The following is a 22127-nucleotide window of genomic DNA, read 5'->3' on the forward strand; positions in this document are numbered from 1 at the left end:
CACGGTAAATGATAAGAGGATGGATGGATACTAAAGAATAGACTTCATTCCAAAGAGAGTAGACATGTGTCAGAAATCACACATGTATGGATGACAGGGTAACTGAAAAGGCAGAGGAACAGAAAGACAGTGCAGTTCAAATGACAAATTTCTCATAGCTCTAGCAGGGTCTGGTACTTCTTGTTGGGAGAAGAAACAGAAGCCTAAATCTAAAATTAGGACAGATCGCACTGGTCAAAAGAGTTCTATCCAGAGGACAAAGTCACAATTCTCAAGAGACTTGAGTCTACTGAAGCATCTATTGAGGTAGGGAATACCTACTAGTCAGTGGTGAATCAGGAGTTTATTTTGCCATACACAGTATCTTGGAGGGCTACAGTCAACTTCCATATAGAGCAGAAACCTACTAAGATTAAACTACTGTGGGCCTGGCAACAAGGACAATAGCAAGTGAGTCTCACAGCATGTTCAGTGACCTGGTCATGTCTTAAGAGTCACAGATGACTACTAAAGACCTGTCACCCAATTGCCTGCTGAGTTTAAATAACCGGTAGCCTGTGACTGATCAGTTTTGTTCTAGATGTCACTGAAGCTAAAGTGAATAGGCCTAAGAGAACTTCTAGGGACAAGGACATCAGTCATGATGTGTCTGGAAACCATTACCTCCTTGCAGTTGCCCAAGCTCTCTGGCTCTTACAGTCTTTCTCCTCTTCAGCATAGTTCCCTAAGCTCTGTGGGGAGGGGGCTTCCTAGCCTTAATATCCCCCTCAAAACCTCTAGGTAAGTTCCTAGCTTTTTAAAAGACCACCCTACCCCCATGTCTGTCTGTGTCTCTCTGCCTCTGTTTTTCTCTGTCTATGCCTGCATCTGTGTCTCTGTCTGTCTGTCTGTCTGTCTCTCTCTGTCTCTCTGTCTCTCTCTCTCTCACACACACACATATCAGGGTTTTTTTTTTTTTTTTTTTTTTTTTTTTTTTGTATATCTCTACCTGTCCTACAACAAGTTCTGTAGACCAAAGCTGTACTCAGATCATGGAGATCCACCTGCCCCTGCCTCCCAAGTACTGGCATTAAAGGTGAGTACCATTGCTATCTGGTATCTTTTCTTATTATAAACATATAAATTTCTAATGCAAAATGCTAAGAATTCTATACCCAGGTACCAAGAAGTAACATGAATGTAAAAAGTCTGCTTGGAATCATGGTGATTAAACCTGTAGTGGCAGCTTGAGAAAGTGACTTGGTTAATAAAGGCAACCTTCCATGTCTATCTGTGAAGAAAACACATCCAGGCAAGGGGGTTCCAACTCTACTTGGAGGGGGCTATTTTTCTTAAGGCATAGACAAGATTAAGAGTCAAGTCAAAAGTGTAGCAGATGATCCCTGTTGCATATTTATGGGGTTGGCATTTTTCTACCTTCTGCCAAAATTCCAGGTGCTGTTTTTCCCCACCAGCACAATGGCAACCATTCAACCACTGAACTGATTGTTTTCATTAACCACTTGAATAGGATATTTGATTGCTGGTCACACCTGAAATACGCCTACTTCCCTTCTTTACCCCAAACATTTCTTTTATCTTTCCAACTCACATGTTGCTCCTTTCTGCAGTTCTAAAAGGGAATTTCCCATAATCCCCATGGAAGCTTCGTACAACCCCCAATGGGAGCCTTCTATAACCTTCATGGAAGAATCCTATAACCCCATGCTTCCTCTCCATCTGGAACATATACTCCAAACTTTCCTGATCAGAGTACTTGGCACACTGCATAGCAATTAGCAGCTTATATTGCCAACTTCTTCATTACATCATGAGCTTCACAAGGCAAGGGTCATGGCACCATGCCCAGCCAGACACTGTGTCCTTCCATAGAAAATACACAGTAGGTAGCTACTTGTGGAACATGCAGAGGAATAATGAAGACCATCATCCAAAGGGGATGGATCCTCAAAACCTGTCTCAGAAAGAGAAGGGGAGCTGAGCACACACATGAAATGGGGTTTATGCTGCAACCTGGAGAGCAGTAGGGAGAACAGGGAGACATAAGAGTAGCTTTGGACACTCAGGGGTGTGAAGGAAATTGCTTCAGTGCCAAATGGAGAAGACACAAAAAATCCGGGTGTAAAACTATGAACGTAGAGTACACCCCCCGAAGGCAAACTTTTAAAAAGGCAGAGTTGGTTTAGTGACTAGAGGATCCATCTCTCTGACTGTTGATACAGACTTCCTAAGACTTATGAAGCAGCAAATTTGGCCTGATACATAGGTGTGTGTCCGTGAATGTCTGCCTGTATGTATGTATATATGTATTTGTATGTATGTCTGTATGTATTTATTGACTTGATCTTAGAACCCTACAGGGGACATGATGTCATCATATGCTCAGCCAAGTTTATACAGTAAGAAGACTAAACACAGGGCCACGACTGAAATCCAGGTTAGCCTTCCCTGTTCCCAAACTCCAGTTACATTATCCTTATCTATGAAACTTTATTACCCCAGGAGCCAGGCAGAAACTAAGTACTCCTTCCAAGAATGGTTAATGAGAATTAAAGAAGGCCACTAGATGAAATAAGCTGGATACCAGGAAGCCCTGTTTCTATGGTGACATCTCATTCTTACTTTGTATGGCCTGGCTCAATCCATCTGGGAACTGGAACTTCCTAGATACCCTGTTTTGAGAAAGACTTCAGCCTTTGCATGCTCCACTCTTCCTGTGATATCTTCTCTTTTCATCGTTTTAAAAAAATAATTTTATCTACCTTTTTGTGCTTAAGTGTTTTGCCTCTATGTATGGCTGTATACCACATGGGAGCCCAGTATCCTCAGAGAACAGAAGAGAACATCAGAGCCCCTGGAACTGAAATTACAGACAGTTGTGAGCTTCCATGTGGATGCTGGATCTTCTGAAAGAGTAGCCAGTGTTCTTAACCACTGAGGCATCTCTCCAGTTACTTTTAACTTCTGCTGAAGCCTCTGGTACAATGCTTCTAAATTCTTGACCCATCTGTAATGTTCTCTGGAGCCATTCTCCTTTACTCCAAACAGTTTTGAAAACCATATATTCCAACCCCCAAGTCTGGATCACCTAAAAGAAACCACATGGTTACCTATATGTGGATTATTTGGATATCAAAGTCACTCCATGACCTCTCTTCAGTCACTGAAGTGCTGCCAAGGTTGTGGACATAAAGTAATCAAGACTAGAGTATAATTTTGACAATCAGAGATGATATTTATCTGGATCAGCATCTAGCATAGTAGGAGGTCTGAGTCATTGCTCCAAAATTGATGAATGACTTACTAGATAGTATGATGTCACTGTTATCATTAATAAGAAACAAGATAAAAAGCTGAGTAGACATATTTGCGTGTTACTTGATTCAGAAGCTTAATATCAGTATGCATGGATGTGATCTTGATCTTGCTCTCCAAAGTAATGGTTCTCTTCAACACTTGGGTGCAAAGCCTATTATTAATCACCAATTAATATTTACAAACTTTCCAAATCCTGTCATCATTTGGTCAAGAGGCAAAAAGTAAAATAAAGTAAGAAATAAACCAGGCATAAATAGAAGACCTTCTCTTCTTCAGGCATGTAGAAAATATCAGTAGCCACTAGGAATAAAGAAGAGGTGAAAATATGTCAATCCCAAGAATAGTATTTAGGTATAAGTCCAGGAGAACAAGGCCATGAATTAAGGAATGAATCCTGTGATATAATTCTTTCCAGTTCCTTCATATGAGATTACCAAATGCTTCATATTCTTAAAAAGTAGAAGCCTTTTACATTAGGCCCCAGGGCTTCCAACATTATGGAGAAAGTCCTTCATTAGACGTCTCCTCCACATTAAGTGTTTGTAATTTGTTGTACAAATGTTTATCGGAAAAATAATGTTTATACTCAAGTATTTATGGATAAAATGATATAATGTCTGGTATTTGCTTCAAAATAATCCACGTAAGGGGTGGAACTTGGCAAGGAGGCAATTTCTGAAGTTGGACAGACGGCATATGGGACTTCTTTTTGCTTTTAGGAATAATTAATATCAGAGGAAAGATTTTGCAGTAATTTATTCAAGCCCAATTGATTTACCAATTGGGAAATAGATGCTTCTCATAGGAACACTCCACTCCATTGCACAGAGGTGTTTTCTACCTTTGACAGAAGAAAAATCCAAGCTCATCAATATGAGATGGATGGCTATGCCTTACCCAGGGGCTTTAGACATACTGTGAAAGGCAAGGTCTTGTGATGCTTTAAAATGTCTGACTTTGTAGAAATTGTTATAACTATATTCTAAATATAAGCATTTTGATAAATTCTACTTTCTAAATAGTCCGTTGATTTAACAGTAACAGAAAGGCCTTCTCAGTAAAGGTCAGTATGCAAGGGTGGGTTATGGGCTGTGCAGGAGATAGTCGCTGCAGAAACAGACTGTGCAAGTAACACTCAAGACCCAGGAGATGGCAGAAGTCTGTTGTGATCAGGCAAGACCTCACCAGGCTGTGAGGGATACTAGAACAAGGGAGCCCATTCTACCATGGATCTCTGCCAAGGTGAGGACTCTCAACTTGAAAGGCAGCCTCCCCCCTCTATCAGCTCTGCCCCTTCATCTGCTTTTCCACTTGACACAGCTCACTGCTAAGTCTCCATGATATTCTTACAGCAGCACCAGCTTCTCCTTTACTATGTGCTGATCCAAGCTATAATCTGGATCGTTCTTTGATTAGACAATCGTTAACCAGATATTTATACATCTCTAGGATGCTCTCTTGCATTACACCTCAAGAACTTCTCCCTTTCATACAATCGACTTAGAGAGGGAGACCCAACCAACCTTCACCTGGGACACTGCAGAGGTGGCTGCTGCTTTCACTGATTGTGACAGATGATGGCTCTCAGACCCTCAGATAGACATCTTTCTAAGGTAGGGGCTGCAGGAATCATTCGTGCCAAAGGGTAATCTGAAAGCTATTCATTTTAAGAAATAGCAGTGTTGTTTTAAAGTTCTGTCTTTAACGTTAAGCAATCTGTTTCTCTTCCCCGATTTATTTAACATATGAAATGTAAGCCTTTTTAAACAATACTTTCTTAAACCGTTGAAACAAATTTCATGTACTTGGCCATGATACCACAGCTTTTCTCACTGTGTCCCTCTGGGTTCTGGAGGAAACAAAACTCATCATACATTTCCAATGAGGAGACATCGATGAAGGAGAGGTGCATAGTGGTAATGAAACAGAGAGAGGTGCTGAAGCACTGAGAGATTAGCGACAGCCGGCAGCCACTGCCAGGCCAGGCTGATGCACAATGTGCTTGCTCTGATGACTAGAAGCATGCAGCCAGAGAGGAAAGCCCTAGGCCAGGCATATGCCACAGGGCAAATTAAGAGTGGCCTTTTCTTTTCTCATCCTTCCATGACCAGCAGAGCCTCTTGGTCTTCCCAGATCCAACAACAAGGAAGCTAAGGGATATTTCCCCACAGGGCTGGCTTCAAGGAGAGCAACAGAGAGAGGGTAAGCAGAGAGCAAGTGGCATCTCCATGTGACCTACAAACACAGCATTAGCTCACGGAAGCCTTGTACAGGAGTCTAAGGGAAAGTTTTGTTGTTGTTGTTGTTGTTGTTGTTTGTTTGTTTTGTTTTGTTTTCTATGAAAACTTCTCAGAGGCAGAGCCAGGAGAAGAACACAACTTCAGACTCAGGAATGAGTAAAAGGAACACAAAACACCAGTTTCATAGCAGCCTTATTTATAATAGCCAGAAGCTGGAAAGAACCCAGATGGCCTTCAATAGAGGAATAGATACTGAAAGTGTGGTACATTTACACAATGGAGTACTACTCAGCTATTAGAAACAATGACTTTACGAAATTCCTAGGCAAATGGATGGGACTAGAAGCAATCATCCTGAGTGAGGTAACCCAGTCACAATAGAACCACATGGTATGTACTCACTGATAAGCGGATACTAGCCCCCCCCCCAAAAAAAAAAACTCTAAATAACCAAGAAACAATTTACAGACCTTATAAGTTTAAAAAGAAAGAAGGCCAGAATGTGGATGCCTCAGAGGGTAGAACAAAGATCTCATGGGAGGAGATAGAGGGACAAATAGAGGAGCAGGAATCGAAGAAAAGATCATTCAGAGACTGCCTCACCTGGGGATCCACACCCCATATGTAGCCACCAAACCCAAGCACTATTGCTGATGCCAAGAAATGCTTACTGGCTGGATCCAGATATGGATACCTCCTTGGAGGCTCTGCCAGAGTCATACAGATACAGTTGAGGATGCTTGCAGCTAACCATCGGACTGAACACGGGGTCCCCAATGAAGGAACTAGAGAAAGGACTGAAGGAGCAGAAAGAGTCTGCAATCCCATGGAAAGAACAACATTATCAACCAACCAAACCCTCCAGAGCTCCCAGGGACTAAAACACCAACCAATGAGCACACGTGGAGAGACCCATGGCTGCAGTTGCATATGTAGCAGAGGACAGCACTGACATCAATAGAAGAGGCCTTTGGTCCAGTGAAGGTGTATTTTCCCACTGTAGGGTAATGCCAAGGTGCCGAGTTGGAGAGGACGGTTGGGAGAGGGAGCACCTTCATGGAAACAAGTGGAGGGCAGGGGAGATGCATGTAGGGGGAAAAGGGATAACATTTGAAATGGAAATGCAGAGAATATCCAATAAAAACAAACAAGAAAAATTAAAATTAAAAAATAAGTAAATGAATAAATATAGATCCTACATTAATTAAAGAGTGAGATGGTTTGTTTATGGAAGGATTTCTCTGGGCTCATGGTTTCAGAATTTCTGTCCATATGGTCAAGAGGGCATGCAGGAAAAAGAGAGAAAAGAGACCCATTGCTCCAGTTGCATATGTAGCAGAGGATAGCACTGTGTGGCATTAGTGGAAGGAGAGGCCTTTGGTCCAGTGACAGCTCATTTTCCCAGTGTAGGGAAACACCAAGACACTGAGGTAGAGAGGGTGATTGGGAGAGGGAGCACCTTCATGAAAGCAAGTGGAGGGGGAGGGCCATGGGAGTGGGTGGAGGAATGAAATAACATTTGAGATGTAATGTAAATAGAGAACATCCAATAACATATTTTTTAAAAATTAAAATTAAAAAATAAGTTAAAAAAGAGGAAAAAAAAAAAAGAAAAGTGAGCAGAAAGAAAATACTTTAAGTGTTATCACAACTTTGTGCTGGCTTCACTGGGCATCCTCTCCAAGTTGCTCAAGAAGGGGAGGCATGTGACTGAATAATAGCTCCTTAAGGTGGGTTCCCACTCAGATCTCAGGAATGGTAACATAAGCTGAAGATCATGCCAAATGCGGCATTTCATTTCACACCCTCTGCTGCTTCCCAAACTCTGACAAACAAACAAACAACAAACAAAACACAATAACAACAACAAAACCCAGAGACTGTGGTTGGACTTGATTGGAGGCTTGGCTTTTCCTTTCTTTTGGGGGAACTAAATGGCAAATACATTTCACTGCCCAGACAAAAGCAACAGGTTCATCTGAACCTCTGTACCTGGCACTCCTCCCACCCAGTCTTTCTCCCCATGAGTTTGGACTACTGGCTGCACAGCCCAATAATCCAACCTGAATCTCACAAGGTATGTTGGGACAATATAGAAAACCTGTGGAATCCTAGCATACTGTTCGGGGACTAAAGAAGAGCTGGCAAAGGAGCAAAGAGGAGGGAGGTCGGGAGAGGTGATGTGAAGAAGAGGAAGAAGAAAAGAGAGGGAAGGGAGAAGACGGAAGGGGAGAGAAGGAAGAAAATGAGGCGGAGTCAAAAAGAACAGGAGACTAAAGAGGCAGTCTCATACCCAGGGGAGTCAGGACACATCGCTGCACCACACCATTCATTTCAGCAAACTTGTTGAATGCCTATCAAAGCCTTCTCCTCCAAGCTGTTCTCTGTAAGCATCTCCACTGGCTAAGAGCCTTTTGTGATGCTCCGTTCCTGTAAGGATGCTCACTCTCTCCATGCCTAGGGTTATGGTTTTTCTGATGGCTGCTCAGGGGCATCCATGTACCCTCAGACCTTCCTCTGGCTTACACTCTAGCCTCGCTGTGGTTTTCACTTTCACTCTGTTCTAAACGAACTTAGATAAAATGTTTCTCTGGGTAAAGACCCTAAGGATATCTCGAGATATTAAAAATGAAAGAGAGGAACAAACGTAGTGGGAAGATGTAGCTAGCATTTGTAGGGTTGGCCTATGTCTTGAGAATTGATCAGTGTCATACTTTAATGCATAGCTGGGGGAATGGAAGCTTAAAGACAGGCACGGATTTAAGAACAATGGAATCCTGGAGCTAGACAAGACTGTGCAATTTATCAAACATAAACGATCAACGGAGTAGTTCTTTCAGATCTCATTGAGAACTTAGGAAGTAAGGGGACCTCAGTCTCTAAAGGCTTGGCTCTGAGTCCTGTACCAGATCCACAGGGGATTATTATGATCTACAATACCAAGATGGCAGGCCAGAATCAGAAGCTCAAGTTCATCCACACAAGCTTTCACACTCCCACACCTTCTGGGCCTAATCATGATCTTCAGTAAGGCAAATGTGCTATGAAGCACCCTTGACTGAAAGTCAAGTTGAATCACATATCAGACCCTATAATGCTTTTTCCTTTTCTTTACATTATGAAACATCAGTCATTAAGGAGAGACTGTTATGGGGTTTCAAGCTTAATATCATGAGTGTCTTGGGTTGGGTGCTATCTCAAGCCTTGTAGGACAAATTCCTGGTCCCTACCTACTAGATACCAGTAAAAACTTCCCTCCATGTGACAACCAAAACTATCTGTAGACCTTGCCATATGTTCCAGAGTGGTAAAGTCATCCAGATTGAAAGCAGTGGTTTTAGAGGATCATAGCCTATCGGTGAGGTGATCTGAGTCTGTGGCAGACATCATAGATGGATACATGGATGAAATGTGCTGGGGCTTTCCCTGCTACCCAAGCACATGACACCCACAGTTCTCATCCCTTGATTGCTGTGTGGTATCCCTGTCCTGTTTTTACCTCGGGGGTATACATCTGAGGGTCTCTCCTGTAAGCTTTAGGTGAGACTGCTCAGATTTCTGCCAATACAATGCTGCTCTCAGTGGGAAGAAATTGCCTTTTCAGGGAGGCTGGAAGACTCACACAAGTCTTTTTCTCATTTTTACTGGATGACCTTTCTTAAGGCCCACAAACTGCTGAATAGCTAGAGATAACATGAAGTAGAGTGCTTGGAACTGCTTACGTTCTACAATTCCCAAGCATTTGGATTATTTAACTGCTGATTATGATTATTTAAGCTGAAAGCCTACACTATTCTAACTCAGAAAATGTTTGTATTTCCACTAAAAACCACCAGGCCAATGGCCTTTTGATTGACACTTTTCACTATTAAAACTATATATGCATGGTGTGTTTTCATCTAAAGTACATGGTGCCCCTTACTTTATTTTAAGATAAGAAGCTGACTTGAAAGGTTTCCTTCAGCCCACTCCTTTCCGGTCCCTTCATTCCTGTTCCTGTAGCTGTTGCCCTGCGTGAAGAAACATCCATCTGAAAACTGGTACCTCCATCCCAGTTAGCAGTGATCTATAGGACATGTACAAAATATCATGCACATGTCTCTTGCTGAGTTTAACTTTACGGCCTAAATCACAGAACAGTACTTTTACCTGGATTTGATTCTCTGAAGGCATTTTAATCATATTGCACATTACCTCATTGTGGAAATGAGGAAAGGCTTTTGATCCTATATGACACACAACTTAATCCATTTCAGTTCTTTGGCCATATTGATTTTAGTATCATTATTTCTGCTTTGTTCATTTATTTCATATCTAAAGGGTGTTGTAGGGTAAAGGCAACACACAAAATACAGGGGAAGTCTACTCTTGCCTTTAAGAGTGGCAAGGTTGAACCAAACTACATTTTTTAGTGTAGTGGATCATAGAAAACACAAAGAAGAGTCTGACAATTTCTAATTGATTCATCTTCTAGGTCATTTTGCAATTTATTAATAATACTGGAAAGAATATTTGAGATCATATTGTATCTGTCTGCTCTGTCTGTCTGTCTGTCTGTCTGTCTGTCTCTCTCTCTCTCTCTCTCTCACATACACACACACACACACACACACACACACACACACACACACACACACTGGGGAGGTCAGAAACAGACAGACAGAAAGGCAGGCAGAGACTGGATGGGTTAGGAATAGTCTGTCTGAGGTGAACTTGCAAAGATGCTGTGGTGTAGTAAGGTGGCTTAGCAGCTGGTCTATTTTTGTTTTCTGTTCTATAAAGAATTCTCAGTTTCCCAAAGCCACTTTCCTATCCCTCCTTAATTTTCTTTCCATGGTGTTAGCTGTTCATCGATCTACTCACACAAAGACTACATCTTCCTGCTTGTAGAGGTGACAAATGTGACCATGTGACTTAAATCTCTGGTCAGGGAATCGGTCCTTCCTGCATCAGATTATGTGGAATATGGGGTCTATGAATAGGACCTTTGTCCAGAGTCTTTTCTATACCTTAAAATAAAACTTAGAGGAGTGCCCAGCATGCGGAACAGCCCTTACTCATTGCAGATGCTCAGTGAGTACTTTTTGAATGAGCTGTTAACTGACTAAGATGTCGGTGGCAGATATGTGTGACCTAGAGACCGGGTAGGTTCCTTTCTTTTTCCTTACTTCTGCTGGCTGGAATGTGGGTTGGACACTTAGAAATGAGGCCAGAGTTCCAGCACTCTAAGGTGGTGGCCAAATGCCGTGAGCGGCAAAGCTTCAAGACAGAAGGAACTACTCATATAGCCTGCTAGAATGTGTTCCTTATATTAGAAGCTCACTAGAACATTCTGCTCTTGTAAGGTTTTTTTTTTTTTTTTTTTTTTTTTTTTTTTTTTTTACAGTTAAATTCTACTTCCACACTTTAAGTTTGATATGCAATGAATGTTTTGTCTTTTGCTATGGGCATTCAGCTACCAATTTCAGAATTAAATTGGGAAACAGAAATCATGCATGGCAACTAATTGTACTTAATATCACCACCTATAGCACAAACAAAAATCGACCCTGAATGAGCTATTCTTCACAACATCTATTCCTGGCTTCTGTGTCTACTATTTCTCATCTCCACATGTGACTCTGGTAGTACTACAAGCCTTCTGAGAGTCCCATTTAATGTGAATGCTGTTCAAAACTGGCAGAAATTCCAGGACATTCCAGCCCATGTGGCCACAATACTTAATATATTTTAAACTGGATTCTAAGTTCTTCTTAATAACTAATTGCTAAAGAAAATGTTTAAATGGATAAAATTAAATTATAATCTGAAGATAAGATTAGTATGTATGTGTTACAAATGAATTAATAGAAAAGCATTGCTTACTTGAGCTTGAAATGACTTTTTCATACATGAGAGTCCCATTCAATCCTCATACCTCTGGGAAATAGTACAGCCCCCTGCAACTGAGTTTATCAATTTTAAGTAATGGTTGCCTTCAAAACTCCTCTCCCAGACTCCATTTATCCTGTGCAAATTGCCAGGCACTTAGAATTCCTCCCTAAAGAAATGTGATTTATCTTTTCTCATGATGGCACGGAGTACAGAATAAATTGATTTTATCATATTCTGCGCGTAGCCTCTGCTTTGAAGGGCACTTACCTAATGAGTGGCTCTCTCAGAGAGGATCTCAGATCAAAGGGGCCAACAAGATGATGTTGTAGCTCGAGCTGCTGCCTTACCCCAAGGGAATGTACTAAAACAACTAAGTGTATACAAAGGCTTGCAAGACTATCTGGAGGAGATGTCAAAAACATAACAGTACCCAGGAAATGAAGATGGAGTCCACAAAAATCACCAGATGGGTTAAAATGAGGTTAACGTAGAACTTCTACACAGGTATAGGAAAACATCAGCAAACCTTCAAAAGGCATACTTCAAATTACGGAACTGTTAGGTACTTATTAAAGCATTTTTGTGACTTAGGATTTTATAAGTGAAAAATATCAGCAGGCTGTCTCTATTAAATTACTATGACAGGCTAACCTGTGTGAGAAAATGCACAAGGAGAGCAGTGCCTCACAATCCTCATTCCCTTTAGCTACAGATATCAAATTTATCTGCCACAAATTAAATAACCAAGCTTACTGGAATGCAAGATTATTAAGCCATGTTTAAGGCAAACTTAGAACATTCTTAATATTCTGTTAATAAAATTCTTTTTAAACAAATGTAAACGTAACAAAGATGAAACATCATAAAATGTCTGAGCCAAAGCTTTTAGACTTTTAAATTAAGTCAATATTCTTATACACGGAGAAAGGGTCTACTGTCTTCTTGAATGGAAATACGTGGTTAGGAAATGTCAGTTCTCTTCAGTATCAAAGTGATGCCTGGCACTTAGGATACAAACCAAGAGAAATCCAACTGAAGGAGGGTTGGGGGAGAACATGATATGAAATAAATCCAGGGCTCTTCCTCCCTTCTAATGATATCCTCACTTCCTGTGATATTCTAGAAAATAAAGTGTACACAGCATTGTTCCTTGTCTCTCTGTGCCCCAAATAATCAACATGTTCTTACATTTGGAAATGGCTTTGTAAGTAAGCTACCAAACAGCTTTAAAGTCACATAATAAACTGCTTTAGTCATTCCTTCCGTCACCCATTTGACTAAGAGTGTAGGGTTGACAAAGTCAGGTGGCATTTCTGTTTCCACCAGGTTAGCACCAGGCTGCCATCCCTGCTTAGTGAGAAGCTGTAGGTTCTGTTTATTTGTAATTTAACCAATATCCTTTGATTCCTCAAATGCTTACTGGTCCCCAGTACACCATCTTAAAAGGAACCCTTACTATAAAATTACAGTGTGAGAAATCTTTCAGTTAGAAGAACCAGACAGCATTTCATCCTTCTGATTCTCATCTAAATCTAAGAGAAGGGTCTCTGCCCCGCAAAGTAGAACATCAGAGGAAAATAGATCAGTGTGAAATGCCTCAAGATGATAGAATACACACACATAAACACACACATACACACACACAAACACTTACACACATACAAATCCACTTAAAAATGAAATAATTGGAAACTGGAGAGGTGAGTGCGACATTAAGAATATTTCTTCCTTTTCCAGAGTTCTGTTTCCCAACACTCAGGCCTGGTGCCTACCAATTGCCAGTAACTCTAGCCCTAGGGAATCCCTCCATACATGTGTGGCATGCCTGCACACACACACACACACACACACACACACACACACACACATACACACACACATACACACACACATACACATACACACACATACACACACACGTACACACACACACATACACACACACATACACATACACACACACATACACACACACAAACACACACACGTGTGCATGCACACACACAGACTTCTACAAAACATAAAGTGGCCAAGAGTAACTGGCTACCAAAGATAGGACCAGAGACCCTCGTGGTAGTGGAAGAAGCATAAATCTTCACCGTGGTAGCTGCTGTAGAGATGTATGCATGGGAGAACATTGCAAAACATGCAACGAAACAGTGCAACTAAAGCTAGATCAGTCTTTGTGAGGATGTCAGGTTGTACGCATGCCCATCTGAATGATGCTATCAGTGACTAAATAATTGAGATGACAAGAAGCCAATCCCTGTTGTTTGTTTCTGTTCCTTATAGCTTCATGTCAATCTTGATTACTCCCCAAAATAAAATAAAAGCAAATGGCAGGACCTTTATCAAAGCTTTCTGTACACTAGCAAAACCTTGGGACGAAAATAAATCAGTAAACCTATATGTTAATACACTAAGTAATTTAAAATAGCATGTTCTATCTTTGTGATATAGAAAGTATTCATATTAAAAAAATAACCAAAAGAAACTTGATTTAAAAACTATAAAGGACAATCTAACTTTCCTGAAAGAGGAGGAAGGCATGTTTGTAGCGTATACAGCAGAGTGGCTTCAGTGACTCTCTCTATTAAGGCCATGGGTGATTCATGGAGCTTCTTTATGCTTTCTTTCATTTTCCTCTAAAATGAACAATATTAGTTAGCAAATACATAAAAGGCCATCTTGTCTATGGTTGACAGTCATACAGTATTACATGGAGACACACACACACACACATACACACACACACACACACACACACACACACACCGAGAGAGAGAGAGAGAGAGAGAGAGAGAGAGAGAGACAGAGACAGAGACAGAGACACAGGTAGAGACAGAGACAGACAGAGAGAGACAGAGACAGAGAGACAGAGAGAGGACATTTAAAACAACAAGCCCAACAACAACAACAAAACATGAATGTGAAGATGAGCTTCTACATGTTCATGCAACATGACCTACTACCTTCTGAGGCCATGGCTAACAAGAATGGCCTGTCCATTCTAGGGCCTGGCCAATTCTTCATTGGAAATCCAGGGCCTGGCATGTTCTTCACTGGCAATTATGTGGACAGGAGTCTGCTTCTGCAAGCTGGGAGAGTGGACCCAGCTCCCTTCCAATTCTAAGACTACATGCCATTTGGTTTTGTAATGAATTTAACAGACACACCTCTCAGTTTTAAAAGCCCAATGTTAGATTTCAAAGTACTTTCACATATGACATTTTATATTAGTCTTCTTCCAGTTACTTTCTTTATATCCTGACCTTAGCACACTTCTATAAAGCAGGCTGGGCAGGCATCCCTACCTCCATGTTAATGAAAAGAAAATGGAGACAGCCAGAAGGTGATCTCCTTTCATCTCCTGATGTGAGAAAAGAATGTCTTCATCTTCTCTCAGTAACCCATCCTTATTCCCTCTAGGGCTGCATGGTGACTCTCTGCCTCCTGGGTTAAATATGAGTACCAGTTGGATGAAAGCCCAAGCCTTAGCATAGCATGAGCAACAAGCATCAACAACAATAATGTATTTGATTGTTCTTGACAACTTAAACAGGGCTCAGTCAATGTTCTGTAGCAATGTATCAATTATCAGCTTAAAAATTATGATAGATAAAACCAGTTGTTTGGCTTGGGCCGCTGTAAAGGCTGATGAATCTAGTTGGGAGCCTCAGTCAGTATGTTTGTCTCATACCCAATATCTCCTTAGTCCCAAGGAAGATATCCATACACTGGTCTTCTTCTGGGTGAGATAAATAATAATTTAAGTTCACATTGGGCTTAATGAAGTAGGACTTTGTTTCTTTTACCAACAGAATCAACAGAAGAATTCTGTCTTTATTATGTAGTGGCAGCAGATTAAACCCTCCAGAAATAATGTGGCAATTCACCAAAAGAGGCCTTATGTAGGTGCTATCTGAAATCATGAAATTCAGTGGGAAAACACACACATGGAAATGGTTTATATGTTTTAGAAAAATAAATCCAATTTTAGATAAATGGTACTCCTCACAAAGTACCTTAAACACATGACATGAGGTCCACTGGCCAACAGAGCCTTTGTTTTTTTTTTTTTTTTTTTTTTAATTGAACAACGTTATTTTAAAAAACAAAGATAAATGTACAGATTTTAAAAGCATTTTTGCGTGAAAGTATATGAATACATTTTTGTCAGTACTTGATTTTTTTAAAGGATTGAGAGTATGCCTTAAAATCTTACTAGTTACAATGAGTATAAAGTACATGTAAAACAAGATGTAACCTGGAAATAGTCAAAGTTTTCTTGATGTATAAAGATTAAGCATAATGATTTTTCATCATTTTTTGGCCTTTGTTTTTCTTGAATGTCATATAGCCTGTGAGTTGTTTCTGGGGGTGTTCAGAGCTTTCTGGGGTTAGTATCCAATTATCAGTGACTGCATATTGTGTCTGTTCCAACAGAGCCTTTGTAGGCATGCACCATTTCTATGTGTGTATGTTCTGCTCACAATTATCCCCTTGTACATTGTTAGATGGGGAAGCAGAAAGGTCAGAAGGTCAAAGTCAGGTCCTTGTCGGTTACCAGGTAGAATAGGATGTGATGATTTCTAAACACTTACTGTCCATTCCTACTCCTTAAAAATTATGGAAGTACATGCTCCTTTTTATTTTTAAACAAAAATCAAAAAGAAGCTCTTATGTTGGCATACTGTATCATTACAGATGTAGAGTTAACATGGAAGCCTTGAGGGAGAAGAATAAGGCTGTCTGAACAAGCATCAGCACACAAGGAGACAGACACCAGTAGGATGTGTCTGTGGCCTGTGGATCAAACGCATTTGTGTGGTTACAACGTTAGCGTGGTCACCACCGTTACTACTGAGCACACGGACAACAGGGATGCCTGAACTGTTTGCCTTCTTGGCTACACAAGACCCCGTCTTTCCCATCTAGTCTGCTCATTTGCCCAACAGTAAGAATGCACCTGCCATACACCCCACTCTGCTGATGGCAACAAGATTTCAGCAGAGACTCAGGCAGACCTGGTAAAATGCATATAAGGCTCCATGGGAGAATGAGGTAGGAGCAAAGGAGCCTGAAATAGAGACTTTGCTTTAATCCTGGCCAGGTGTGGCTTTAAGCAAATTATTTGAATCTCTCTGAGTCTCAGTTCCCTGGCTTCTAAATGGTGCATAATAATATCTGTTTTTATTATATCATTTTTTATTAGACAAAAATGCTAGTTTATATGTGAAAAAAAATCTTACTCGTTCTTTGGTCTTGGAGAAACTGAGGTAGTTGAAGAGACATAAAAGTTTTATTCTCATTTATTAAACCCTTCAAAATATTTCATTCCATATTTTCCATGATCTAAGCTTTCTCGGTTTAATGTTAACCATGTGTAAGACTTGCTGGGTCACCATGAGGTCACTCTTTCATACCTAGCCACCAATTTCAAAGTCTGTGTTACTGGCTTAAGATGCCACAATTATGTACGCTTCCCCTTATTATGGGAGGGAGAGGATTTAAATTATATCTTACTGGCTGTTTAATTTAAGTATTTATAGAGATGCTATTTCTTGACTAGTTTGTTAGGAACAAATCCATTGCAAGGATGATTATTATTTAAATCATTTAATAATTGTCCTTCCTAGTTTCCTTCACAATGATCTTTCATTCATTGATAAAGGAAACAAAGGAGCTGGGTAGTTGTAGGTGGGTGTATCACAGGGCTACAGAAAGACTGCTTCAGAGCACCAAACACCCTTTATTAACTAAAGGAGAGAAAGTAAGGAAACATCTCCTTTTACTTACCGGTTCCTTTCCACCTGAACCAACGTGTGAATGGTGGGAAAGGAAGTCCATCCTTCATTTTATCAACCTACCAAATCTGAGTTCTGTTTCCTTGACACTATGAGAACCAGTACAGGCTAGGCACTGAACAGGACTGAAGGTAACAGTCAGCTAAGTCCTGGTTCCTCTGCAATGCTCCCACTGACAGCAAGCAGCACTCAAATTACCACTGTGCTTAATGAGGCCACAGTTTCTGCTGTCGCAGACCTCGGCGACAGATCTGTGAATACAGTGCCATTCACAGAACACAGACACACTCACTACAATGCTGGGTGTACAATCTCAAGATGTAAGAGATGTTGGAAATCGGTGCACAACGAGCCACCACCTGAGCAATCATTTAAAAAAATATAGCAATATCTCAAAACTCACCCATTTTCTCTGGGTTTTTCTTCTTGTTTCCAGCCCCTTCCTTTTCCTACCACCAAAGTGGAGTTACAGAGGACCACGGAAACAAAAATGGGTACTCACTTCATCTCCAAGATCTCCTCTAGCTGTTTCCTCCTCTCAATCCGGAGGTTGGCCAGGTGCGCTTCTTTTTCAGCCAGAGATTGCTGGGTAGAGGCGAGGCGTGCTTTGGTGGCGTCCAGTTCCTGCCGGGTCTTCTCCAAGGCATTCATCAGCTCCTCAATCTGAAAGGCACATGGAAGGTCATATGTCATCTCTCTCTACTCAGACCCAAGGAACATCTTGTTAGGAAAGACACAGAGGGACAGTGGGACTTCTGAGACTGCACACAAATGGAGCTCCTTTATTCTCTGTCTCTGGTGAAAACACAGCTTTCAAACATTAGAAGATCCTCAATGCCCCCAAGGTCTATTCCACTGGATTGACCAATGAATGATCTTTACAGAAATCATTTAACATGTCTATTGATCCAGTTTCAACCTGTGGTTAATAATCTCAGGTAATCTCCTCACAGGAGGAAAGTAAGACTCAGATATGCTCTGGCTGGCACTACATTCTTTTGTGTGCAGGCCTCAGGGTTCTCTGACAGAAAGCTAATCAAGTGTTTCAGATTCGTTCATGTTTTAACCTATCAAACCCTTGTTTGCCCAAAGATATTTGATGATCACAGAGCCTTGGGAGCCTTCCTCACCTCACTTCCCTGCGTTACAATCAGGAAGCAGGGTTTGGCCAAAGGTAAACAGAATTCTGGCCACAAAGGGTTCAAGTTTGGTTTGCCCCTGAAGTTTGAGAGGGTTCTAAACTTGAAATAAATGACATGTAACTTTTATAGAGTGCTAATACACCATAGAAATAAGTCAGACTATCAAATATCTAGGATTTTCAGCCAGGTATCCCCAAATTGAACCAAGGATCTCTGAAATAAGGCCTAACCCTCTTTAAACCATTGGGGGCTTTTAAATCGAACACACAACAAAGAGGGTTGGTATTTATGGTCATGTTCCAGAGACTTCCATGAAGAAAGCTGGTAAAATGTCATTCCCTGTACAGATATAGTCTACATGCACCCTGCTGATTCAAAATTCAGCTCCAGGAAGTTTCTAGATTCCAGAGCTGATGTGTGGATTTCTAAGACTCTCCCTCCAGCTGAACTTGGCAGCATGTGCCCATCCATCACTAAAGTCAACAGAGAACCCTTCATAATGTGTCAATGACATGTTAGGTCCCAATTCATAAAGACTTTCTACACAATTTCTGCAGTTTTACATGGACTTCATTCAGAACAAGCATTAAAGTTCATGTCCAAGGGAAATTAGATGCTTTTAAGGCTCAGAACACCTTCCATCTTGTCCTGATAAAAAAGGGAAACTTAATGACCTTGTAAATCAAAGCTAAAATTAAAAAAAAAAACACAGAATATCAAGGCAAATCTACAAAACTCATAGATTCATATATATTTAACCATAGGCAAGTATTTGCAAAGGGATAAAACCTAAAGAACAATTAATGAGTTTAGTTTTACAAGAAAATCAACAAATACAACTAGGAGCCCTTTTGAAAAGCAACACATCAAAAGAAGCTTATGCCTTCCTAGATTTATGATTATATAGCAGTATTTGAAAAAGATATCCCATGCTAGAAAGATGGCACAGTAGTTCAGAACACGCACTGCTCTTGCAGAGGACCCCAGTTCAGTTCCCAGCATCCACTGCAGCATCACAACTACCTGTAACTCCATGCACCTCGCCCCCCCCAAGTCAGCATGTGTACTTATGTGCATGTACATGCATGCACACAAACATACACATATTTAATTAAAATAAAAATAAAGCTTTATCGAAACTGCCATAATGCAGTCATTCCAAAGATGAATTCATAGAATGCGTGGCTCTCCATATGGGATAACCTGTGTCCTCTAGAGCCCTATTCCTGGCAGGAATGTTCTTTACATCAAGCATACTACTTATTCCAGGGAAGATGTGATTTGTACTCATTCTGATTAATTGAGGCTGAACTGTCTGAATCTGTAGACCCACCCAGGAATATTAGACTTAACTAGATTTACAAGTTGTTAGTTCGTCTGCTGCTAATCTGATTGTGGCAGATGGCAGCTAACTTAACAACAATCCAACCAAACAAACATTCAACCAGTAGTAGTTGACAGCATTGACTTGCTGTTTTGGCAATGCTGCAAGAAGAACCTGGACACCAGAGAGGTACAATCCAACATTTGAATCGTAGCAATATCATTTGTTCCCAACATCCATCTTTCCTAAGATCTAGTGAGACTGAAGTTCCCAACATGTTGCAAGTAGGGTTTTCGAAATAGGCTATGACAACCCTCCATCCCAATTTATGAGTTCCTAGTCCAAAAGTGCTGCCTGCTGTGGCACTGGCCTCTGACCCACAATTCTTACAGCACCTGCAAGCAATCACTGTCTCAGAGTGTGTTTCTGAGCATTGCCCATAGTTACACTAGGCTTAATGTTTTAGAGTTCTGTGAATGGCTCTCTTTACTCTCCAAACAGGAACACTAAAGAGTTAGAGGTATTCCCCCCCCCCCCCCCCCCCGCTGTAGTGGTTACTAGGTCAGGTTTCAGTATTCCAGCTCTCCACACAATCTGAAGGCTACAGATATGAAAGTGTAAGCTTCCTTTTCCTTTGTAATTAATAACATTAGTTTTAGTTAAGACACCCTCAAGTCCCATCACCTGGAAATAAATATTGCAATATTTTGTTGTTGTAATTTTCTACCTCTATACAAGTATATATATATTTATTTATATACACACATGAATATATATTCTTATAAATAATAAATGCACTTTCTTTTGACATTAAATAATCTTTGAAAATAGTTTATTTTTTAAATTAGTAGTTCTGTAGCCTCTCTCCAGTGTCCTAAATATTATACTTTCCTTAGTGTTAATAGTCTGAGGTTTATGACCCCCATCCCCAATTCACATGCTAAAATCCTAAATCCCAAGGACATGGCATTAGGTAATAGGGGCTTTGGGAAAGAATTAGGTCAAGAGGGCAGACTAATTCATGACTAATCTTTGATTAAAGAAGACCAAGGAAGCTTGTTTCTTCTGCCACCATGTAAGGGCATAGAAAGAACTCAATACAATACCACCTGAAAGTCAGCCCTCTCCTGAACCAGACCATTCTAGTACTCTGGTTGTCAACATCTCAGCCTTAAAAACAGTGAGAAATTAATTTCTGTTGTTTATAAATCACTGTGTTCTAAGTAACTACTCAAGCACACTAAGGCACCTAAGAGCTTATTTTTCAATTTCTTTTGGAAATTCCTCATCACGCTCAACCTCAATCCTTTGCTCTGTGATTCTGAGCCTAGATCTGTCCATCTCTGGGCACAGACACTGAAGGGGAGGACTGAGGATTCACAGCTCTCCGTGCTAATCTGCAGTCTCTTCAGTCCTTGGCTACTTGTGTTCACTCAGCCTCCACACATAGTTAACCACCTGTGGTCACTACCCCATGGAAGTTCTAACAGCACTTTAAATTGGCCAGGCCCTACAACTAACTCTTCATCTATATAACACCTGGCTAAACCAAATCTAGCACACTACCTGATCCAGGTTCAATTTGCCACTCCCTAACACACCTACCATATAGGACCAGTGCTTAACCATTTCCTAATTATACATGTTTAAAACCTCAAAGTCCTATGTGCCTCTTTCTTCTGCTCTCTCTGCCCTCTCTCTAACTCCCCACTCTTCACCAAGTCCAACAGTTCTATTTTGAAAACACATTTTGGATCCATCAGTCCATTATAGCATTGCTTTTGACCCCACTAGCTCAAGTTCCTTCTGCTCTCTTTTGTAGCACAGGACATATATATATATATATATATATATATATATATATATATATATTCATATACATACATAGTATATAAATGAATACAGGCCTAGCCTCTGTCTGTAAGCACACCCTCTGTGAGGACCTGGCTTTATCTGATAATCCAATCCTCACTCCCACAATAGAGCAAGTTTTCAGCTAGGTCTGATAGATTTTGTAAAACATAATTAGAAAGGGGAGGCAAAGAGAAGACTAAAATAAAATCCAGGAAAATATATTAGAGAATAAAAATGGGGAAATGTCTCAGGCTAGGGCTAGAGGGAGGTTTTTTTTGCTTTAAAGAAAGAATATGAGATTGGAGAGAAAGAGGGGACATGAAGAAACAGTTCCTAGCAGACTCCTTAATGTTTTCTATAGGTCTAAGCCAAGGCTGGTCTTTCCTTCTGATTTCCATTTCTAGCCATTTTGAGTGTGTGTCTTTGAACTGACCTCTACTAGTCTGGCACTCAAAGAAGTTCCACAAAGATTATTGTCACAACTAATTTTTCTGTTGCCAGGGAACCATACCTACACCATCAATATCTCTCAAAAAATGTCACTGGCTTATATCTGGTATCTAAGAGG

General features: G+C 40.6%; 1 protein-coding gene across 1 annotated transcript in view; it reads right to left on the reverse strand.

The window, feature by feature from the left end:
- ERC2 (ELKS/RAB6-interacting/CAST family member 2) overlaps window positions 1-22127 on the reverse strand; it is a gene marked incomplete at its 5' end in the record, with an annotated part of 796341 nt that overhangs the window by 302486 nt on the left and 471728 nt on the right. Inside the window, one exon of the mRNA XM_080926404.1 lies at window positions 17742-17902. Coding sequence (XP_080782530.1) covers window positions 17742-17902 — 161 coding nt within the window. The remainder of the gene's footprint in view (window positions 1-17741; window positions 17903-22127) is intronic.

Source organism: Micromys minutus, assembly GCF_963924665.1.
Source record: "Micromys minutus genome assembly, chromosome: 12".
Lineage (NCBI taxonomy): Eukaryota > Metazoa > Chordata > Mammalia > Rodentia > Muridae > Micromys > Micromys minutus.